The 9,444-nt window shown below is 37.2% G+C and overlaps 1 protein-coding gene across 1 annotated transcript; it reads right to left on the reverse strand.

Moving 5' to 3' along the window:
• Positions 1-7,113: 7,113 nt before the first annotated feature.
• LOC146146806 (uncharacterized) lies at positions 7,114-9,119 on the reverse strand. Its single transcript, XM_083386333.1, has 3 exons — positions 8,967-9,119; positions 7,845-8,074; positions 7,114-7,273 (listed from the first exon to the last, which is right to left on the reverse strand). The coding sequence occupies exons 1-3, from the start codon at positions 9,117-9,119 to the stop codon at positions 7,114-7,116; spliced, it is 543 nt and encodes a 180-aa protein (XP_083242459.1).
• Positions 9,120-9,444: the final 325 nt, after the last annotated feature.

The raw sequence follows: 9,444 nt of genomic DNA on the forward strand, positions 1-9,444 counted from the left end.
ATACAAGGTCGTTTTGAAACGTCCTAATATTCAAGATGATGTCGAACTACTCGACATTTTTAGCTTTGCAATTCATTATCAAGCTACATTACAGATCCGTGCATAGTGTAACCATGCAAGAACATATACAGAGTGGGCCAAACGTGTTTTACAGTTATAAAAAGTAGGGTTTGGTCTAAATGTAAACTTATTATTTTGGGATTCTTCTCATACACCTTGTTCTTTACAACATCCCAAAAAAAGAAATCCATTGGTGTCAGATCAGGTGAGCGTGGTGGCCATTGAATGCTACCTTTTCTTCCCAGCCAACGCTGTGGAATAACAGTAAGCCTATTTTTGGCCCACCCTTTAAATTAATAAATTACAAAGCCATGTCGACACCCTGCAGTAAGAGGCTTCGCCGGCCGATTTCTGTTGAATTTACCTCTTCGTCAACTGCGCTGTTAACACACCACGGTTTGCATTCCTGTACCACACCGTTGTGTTCAGTAGCAGCCCCAGATAGAGGTGGTGGGCCGTACATTGTCAGTCGCTGATTTCCGCCACAAAACTGTTCCGCATCGCCCCGGCACGGCATGGCACATTCGCTGTAATACAGTTCAATAAGCGTATTATACCAGTGTTTCTTAAACAGGTGAATGGTTCACCCCAGGGTGAATAATATTTTGCAGGGGTGAACCAACCAAAAGGAGTGAATAAGGGTGAACCGTCAGAAATGGATGATAACTCGCTACTGACTTGTTGTTTTTGGTGTTGTTTGCTTATTGTAATAGTGAAGTTGTTTTGCACCGAGTGTATAAGCACAGACATTTGGTGACTGTGATTTGTGCTTTTGTAGCTTTATATTTCTGGACTCGAGAAATTGTAGATTTGCAATGGTAAAACTTAGCTTGAGTTGATCTTAACAAAAATCGACAACCGAAGTCATTTAGTGATGTTATACATAGACGAGATAGTTGTAATATATCATAAGACAAGTGTGAATGAAATCTGGAGATAGATACTAGGTGAACAAAACTGAAAAAGTTTAAGCACTGCATTATACTAATCCAAATCGGCTCTTCTGGTAATTGTAATTCTAAACCAACGTTTCGGCAATCTATGCAAGCCTTCGTCAGGGTGAATAACACTGAAACTTTTGAAATGACACCGAAACAATACACAAGAGGAGCTGTTTATGATTAGTATTACTATGCCTGGTAGCAACAGTTTACATAAGCGTATTATAACGAGAACACATAACGGCTACATGAGGAAACCACGATGCGTTTATCGTTCTGTAAAACAGAAAATTAAAAGTAGATTCTTGCCAGCTTGTCGGGCCTTGCGTTTCCTGTTTTCCGAGATCTGTTTGAGTTATTTCTGTTATATTCTAGCAGTGCTGTAATGACCAAATTCAATAACTTGACTCAAGTGCACTTAAGTCACTGTTTTTGAATTACTTGACGTAAATTACGCCTTTCGGGCATAAATTGTATTTTGTAGAACTAACTGACTTGACTTTGAGTTGAAACGAAGTGTTTTCATTATATCTATTATAAAATTGGGTAATTTATACTCAGTTTTGATCATAAAACGATTTTCTTGCTGTATATTGCGTATATTTTAGTTGAGGTATTTATCAGAATGGAACGAGTTTACCAATTTTATTAATCTTCGTAATTTTTACGACAAGGACTTGACTTGGAATTGGCTTTAATTATGATTGACTGAAACTTAAGTCATTTCAATATGTCTTATTTAAAACACCAGTAATTCCCAAACTGTGTGCCGCGACACACTCGTGTGCCTCAAGAGATTGTCAAGTGTGCCGCGAAACATTTAACATTTGTTTAGTGCGCCACGAGCCAAAAAAGGTTGGGAACCACTGCTGTACACTACAGCCTTTAACTGTGATGGGTATACATAAGCATAAAAGCTTTTACTTTTCTCTGTTATACATAACGTTTTTCCAGGAGATAATTTTGCCTAATAACTAGGCGACTCATTTGGTTTCTCACCTTTCAACAGTCCTTGGCAGCTTGCCGATCTGATTGTCGCAAAAGCACTCGTACGCGAACTGCGTGCCCGCATATCGGTAGTTGTTCTCGCGACATTTTTCGATGCAAAACTGGGGCGTCATTTTGGCCGTAACCTCGTCTGTTTGAGGTACCTGGATTATTTAAGATTCGGGGGGTGATAGCATACAATTATCGTAAGTGATTATTATCAATCAATCAGTCCTCTCTCGTGCATAGTAGAATTGTAAATACTTTGCGTTCAACTACCACTTGTATTTGTAACGGCGAAACGCCGCATCCCCATGACTTTAAAAAAGTTTGTTTTAACAGAAATCTTACACGGTCGTGACAATTCCAATAACATGTGCTTTGCAACCAGAACTTTATTTTACATAACTGATTTATTACTGGTAGTAGCATTTTGTCTAATCGGAATTCTTTATATTTTAGTTTACTTAGAAATTAGGATTATTATTAAATATTAAAATTACAAAAACAATTGGTGAACAATTTCTCGTCTCACACTATACTGACCTTTGTTGCAAACTTACCACAAATTCCATGTGACGATCAGCCACGTCGTCCTGAAAGCATCCAAGGTATACTTCGTTGCCGTAAACTGTGTTCGACAAATCAATCTGCTGCTGTCCGATGTAACTTTTGTCCTACAACAGATGCGACATGGATCATGAATGAAGTCGTTTATAGTGATTTATTATAAGCCAAACCTTTGTTAAAAGTAGGGTTGGGCATTTGACCGGTCAAATACTCGTCAAATAGGTCAAATATTGGTCAAATACTATACACACTATCAAAATGCAATTGAAGTTCAAAATAAACCTTGATTTTAACTTTAAATAAATATATGAATGTTTTGGATTAAGAACAATGGTTTGTGAAACAAAAACAATCATTCTATGACTCTCAATAAGAATCAAGTTAAGCCAACAAGTTCATTAACGAAATTCAACAACAAGTAAATGCATCAGTAAAAATATATTTTTACTCCTCATCACAACTTTGTCACTATCTGAATTTTCTAAATCATCACCAGGGTCCACTGGAGACAAGAGATTTGGTTCTTCTAAATTTCTAAGTAGCGCAAGAAGTAGCGCAAGACCCCGACTAGTGTTTATGACAAATGCGATTCTTCATACTATACCTGCATTTATTCTAAACAAAATAAATCTACTTTGCTATTACAAACACTTGTTATTAGCACAGAACATTTGTTTGCATCAGGTAAACCCTACCATTTTATATTTGAATTCTTTAAAAAAGTTACAAGAAAGATTATTAAAAACTCAAATCACAAAAACAAAAATTTGCAACATTTGAATCCAATCGAGTATTTGACCGGTTAAATAAAGTGCGGTCAATTGACCGTATTTGACCCGTCAATCGACCGGCTTGCCAACCCTAGTTAAAAGTATTGCATGTAAGATCATTAAATACGTTGCCTTTTGTAATTCGCCATACCGGCAATAGAGGTGACCTTTGCTTGAAATTTTATTCCGATATCGTTACCCGATAGTTTGGACAAAATGTATTGCGATCCGGACTGATACTGATGACGTCAAATTAAAGCATCCAAAGGATTTTTCTGAGGATGTTAGGCCGAAATTCGTTTTAGCGTGAAGAAGTTCAATTACCAACATTTGTTAACCTATTTTTTGAAAAACTTTACCGCGAATCGTGACTAAAATACCTATGTTACCGTACTATCGGATCGGCACCGATACCACCCTGGTATCGGACAAGCAACGATACTACCACTTGCTATTCGATCTGCTATTATCGGACATCACTTATTGATGTTTTTGTTTAAGATAACGCGGATGTTTAACGCGGATGTGCGACCAAAACGCCGTAATATCTGTAATTTTTTTGTTAAAACTTTCCAAACGCAGCTTTTACCACAAAAGACAGTATGAAGATGATAGTAAAGCTATTTTGTTTAAATACTATACATTGTCAATTCTCTACTAGAGTTTTCAAAAACTATACAACGTTCGAACCCATAAACGTTGTGGCCAGTGTGGAAATGACTCAAGTGTACTTAAGACACTGCTTAAAAATAACTTGACCTGACTTAAATCTTTCAAGTCTTAGACAAATGGCTTGGGTTGAAATGTAGTGTTTTCAGAAAGCATTGTTTATACAATTGTTTTTTATCCTAATTTTGCACATAAAACATTTGCTTGCTGTACATTGCTCTTTTAGTATTTTTTATTGTAGGTATTACTCGGAATCGGACGATTTTACCAATTTTCATAGCTTAAGGTGGAATTTGTTTGAAGGACTTAATTGGAATTTACAATTGCTATAATTATGACTTGACTGATACTTGGCTTGTTATTTGTTCAAAAACACTTGACTTGGACGTAAGATATTTTACATACGACTTGTGCTTAAGTCATTTAAAGACTGATGCTTAAGTAATTTGAAACCTACTTGTTTGAAACACTGCAACACACTCAAAATTACTATAGTTCACAATAAACTCTACCGTAAACGTTTTGTCGAAGGGATTGGCAACGACATAGCTGGGATATTGTCCGATAAGTTGCACGTAGTCGATTCGCACCCGGCCATTGCCCCCATCGCCCCCACAAGCGGCGTATGCACCGTGACCCCCTCTTCCCCCGTTCGCTGAGATGTGGTTCAGTCCTAAAGGCAACATTTTAATGAATTTTAGCATTAAAATACAACGTTCAGGCCATAAAATTGGATTTTTGTTGCACACAAAAAATAGCAGTAAAGTATGGATATAAAGTCGCGTAAATGCACTTGTAAGTCGCTGTTATTAAACACAGTAGAAATTACTTAAGTGCAAACTACAAAACTCTCTTAAAATGGATTCATCTTGGCAACTTGTTTTAGAGTTGATTGATTTTATTATTTTAATACTTGATTAGTAAAGTTTGGTAGTTTATCGCAACTTTTATCACGTAAAAATTTTACACTAGATTTTCGTTGGACAAATACTTGAAATAGCGTTTGAAGAGTTACTTTTTTAGCAGTTTAAAATTTAAAAGCGATGCCAAAGTCTTGACTTGTAATGAGAGCGCATTGGCCAACAATTTAACTTGGACAACAATTTAACTATTTAAGTTTGTCCCTAAATGATTAGTTTACAACGCTATATCGGATCCAGTTATAGTCATTATAATTATGTCTTACCGACGTTGACCACTTGGCCCCTGAGGTAGAGACTACCCCCGCTTCCACCACCCCCGGCCCCCGAAAAGTCCCAGCATGACGTAGTGCTCCCTCCGGCGCAGCTGCTTTGATCCTGACAAGCGCTCGGACACACATCGCAGCTGTTTAACGTGGTTGTGCGAATTAAAAAAAAATATATATAAGATTATATAATTTTTTGTCGGGTTTACCTTTTTGTAAATCTTAGGATGTATCAGGCGGCCTAGGCAAACATACAATACAGAATAATCAATAAAACCATATTAGGACCATTAAAATAATAAAGCCAAATACCGTCGGGTTAGGTCTTATACCGCATGGGACGTTTTATCGATTATTAGGTATCAGTCCGATTTCGTGTTTTATTCGACATTGGTGTTGTTCTAATTTTGGTACAATATATCAGGCCTATGTATATTATGAGTGTTATTAGGGGCCACAGCTTAATTGGTTCTTACATTTTGTTTAACCACGCAAAATTCAGGAATATTTCGCAAATTATCGCGTTTATTGCAAAGTTAATTACTTTACATCGCCAAGACAACGACAGTAGTCAAAGCATTTATTTTCAGAGGAAGTTTAGGGCGACATAGTAATAAACTGGTAACTATACTTTTATTAACCTGGCAAACGCCGGGCATTTCGTCTTGCATATAAGTTTATGGAGTAATATAATAAGACCACTACGATGTTGTTTTATTTAGGCTGTGGATTAGCATCCTGTTAAAATCGGCGCGGTTTTATAGCTTTTACGTTTTCTTTCTCAACAGCGAAATACTGAAAACCTGTAATATTTAAAACTAGAGGTCGACTAAAACAGTTATTCATAAAAATGCAAATTGCTGAGAAAGAAGGTGACCAAATACATTTCTAAAATTCAATCACACCATATACAAAATTCCACATAAGTTACTTAACCAAAATAAAAACATAAAACTAACCTGGTACTAGTGTCACCTTCTCCAATGTCACCATTAACTTGCACATAACCGACCACTTCGATATGACGTAAGGCGTCCAGTCGGATCGCCCCTCCTCCATTTCCGCCTCTTAATGTCAAAACAGAGAGAAAATCGATTTCCACAGACAGCTTATGGTTTAACTCCTAAGGTACTTTTTTATCACCAAACTGTGTAACCTCGAAAAGTCAAAAATGAAGCGCAGCGCGAGTTTTTTTTTAAAGATATTGGTGTCACAAATGACTTAAGTATTGGTGTCACCTCCTTTGACTTAAGTTGGTATAATGTTAGTTTAGATAACTGATATGTTATGTTTTGTCTATTGCCTTGCCTTGCAGCCAGGCTTCGACGAAACAAGTACACTCATATCGTTAAAGCTTGAAGAATATTACTTTTTTATGCAACTTTTTTTGTAGAAAGTGATTCATCAAGCTAAAACGTTTGAGAAACACTACTTTAAATCAGAATAGTCCTATGGAGAAAAGCTTTGTATGTGTATTAACAACAGAATCTGGCCCTAAAAGTTCTAAAATTTATTAATAAAAGTTTTTTCTTCCTATGGAGAAATATCGATCTACTAGGTCTTGCATACCGCTGCTTTTATCGCTTGTATATATGCAACCAGTCAGCATAGGGCAACACTAACAATATATCCTTATAAGTGGTGCCGGATTAGCCATTATAATAAAGCTATGACCTTAGACTTAGGCCCTGGAAAAACTTGGCCTTGAATATTTTTAAGGTTAAATTTTTGTAAGGGTGATAGTGATACAGATCAAGTACCAGTACAGAACATTTTTTGGCCTAAATACGAATGACGAGTCGAGTCAATATGTGCGTATTTTTATTACTTTTTGTGGATTGAGTCCTTTCTCTAGAAAAAAGCCTTGGGCCAACAGTAACCTTAATCCGGCCCTGCCTATACCCAAGTTATTAGCATTTAACAACGTAGCTTACCTTCCGCCGTGAGGATTGTCAGTTAATTTATTGTCGTTTCCGCCACTTCCTCCCCCCGAACCAAGATAAAGGACAGATAATTTATCGTCGCCGTAAATCGATCCTCCCTCTCCACAATGCGAGACGTCCATTCCCGGCCTCAGCTTACAAGTTCCACTGTCATGAATACCAATCAATTTTAGTGTACTTAGATGTGTTATGTTAACTTCGAAGTACTGATGTTACTTAAACTACAAGTGAAGATTTATCTTGATAGCATGGTTCCTGCTAACTTTGTCTATAAAATCAGTATAATTAATTTGGTGTTTAAACTTCACAACGTCCCATCAACGTAATTAAATTCACTAACATTGAGCATCAAGGTGCTACCAGCGCAATTAATCCAGACTCTTACCCTATCAAGGATGCTCACATTTTTAAAAGCATTTTAAAACGTGTGCACTTTTTTAAACAATGTTGAAATGTAAACATTTTGAAATGTCTTCAAATATGTGCGCACTTTGTAAACGTCTTCAAAATGTGCGCACTTTTCTAAATAACAGTGTGCGCACAGTTTGAGATAGGTAAAGCGGGAACAATTATAACGCTAACTCTAACTCTAACTTAATGAAGGTACATTTTTAAAGCTATCTTATAATGTGGGCACATTCTGAAAAAAAATGAGATTTTGGCGTACACTTTTCTGCGAGCATTGTGCAAAACAACGCCACGTCCCCTGTAGTCTTACCCGGCGCTTCCGTAACCGCCTCCCCCTCCCGGTTTTCCGTGGCCGTTCGTTCCGTCGAGTTCACCCCCTCCTCCACCGCCACCGCCCACGTTTGCCGTTACACCGTTTGGGGTAGGGTAACCGCCGGTGTAAGTCTCTCCCCGTTTGCCCGACTCTTGCTCAAGACCGGGAGGTTCACCTCCTCTGTACCCCTTGCCTGTTGCGGTCAGCACTCCGTAGATGTCGATGTCCTGGCGTTCAAATTAAAAGGAGCTAACCGAATAACAGTTGATCAGTTGTTGTTAGATTGGTTATATTAAACTTTTTTACTGAAAAAAAGTTCTTCTGGTAGCTGTTTGTTTACAAATAACAAGCAACAACAAATAAGTACATGGAGAACTTCTTTTCAGTATATACTATGCCTCCCAAAAATTTATAACGATTTCATAATCTTCCCGATATGGACTTTTACAGAGTTTACCAGCGAAATATTCGCCATATATACTCACAGCAACAACACTAAACACGTTTCACATAAAAAAAAACACTTTAAAAAACATAAAATGATTACCTAAACAACGTTCTGCTAGCGTGTGAAATCCATGGTAAATAACTTATAACCGGCGCTATCAACGCCAGTGTTTAAGTACAGTGTAAGACCCGCAATACTGTTGTTTTGTTAGGCAAAGTGTCCAGATGCTTTTATGTAATAGTACAATATTTACAATACTAAACAACATTTATCAAATTATTTGCTTTTAAATGTCACTATAGGTAATAATTAAATGTCAATATAGGTAAATAACAAGAAAACATAGACGTTTGTAATTAAGACCAATTTAACTACGCTGGTAAACAAGAGTTATTGACGTATACTTCTTTTCTAAAGGGGTTTGAACTTTTATGAATTGTTTGCTTTGAAAAATAGTGGAGTAATTATTAAAAGTTACTTAAAACTTCTTAAATTGTCTACTGTACTGTTGACAATAATGAAACAACGCTCAATTTCAGGTATACATTAAAAAAAAGCAGTGATTCCTAAGCCTATTGTCTTTTTTGTTTACACATGTGTTGCCTAACCCTTAAAAGTAAAAAAAGAGTAAAACCTACTAAAAACAATATGAAAACAAAAAAGCTAAAAACCTTTGCATAAATCTCCAGTTTCCCGCTTTGCTTGTCGCCACCATTCCAAGCCTTCACCCTGACTGTACAGTAGTCGGGTACGACGAAGTGCGAAATATTGCAGTGCACCCCGCTAATTTCATCGCCGTCGTTAAGGTACCAGTCACCGCCCATGTGGTCAGTACCTTCGCAAGGTGGGTGCACGCTCTCGCCAAAGTCCCAGTAACCGACCAGGCCTTTGTTGAGCGCGTTTTCCTGCAAAAGTTCCATGGAATTTATTTTTGTCGGCGAAGATCAGCCATTCAGAAAAGCTTGTAAATTTTAAACGCGACAAGATTTGTATTTAATTGTAAAAATGTTCTTCCGGCAAAGTTTTTGTACCAACGTTTCGAACATCTATTCGGGCAATCTTCTTCTGGGCGATCCTATTGCAAGTACATGCGAATGTATATACCAGTACAAACAACAAAGGAAAAAATACAATGGACCACGTTCTACA

The sequence above is a fragment of the Ascidiella aspersa genome, chromosome 4, assembly GCF_963924565.1.
Source record: "Ascidiella aspersa chromosome 4, kaAscAspe10.2, whole genome shotgun sequence".
NCBI classification, from domain to species: domain Eukaryota; kingdom Metazoa; phylum Chordata; class Ascidiacea; order Phlebobranchia; family Ascidiidae; genus Ascidiella; species Ascidiella aspersa.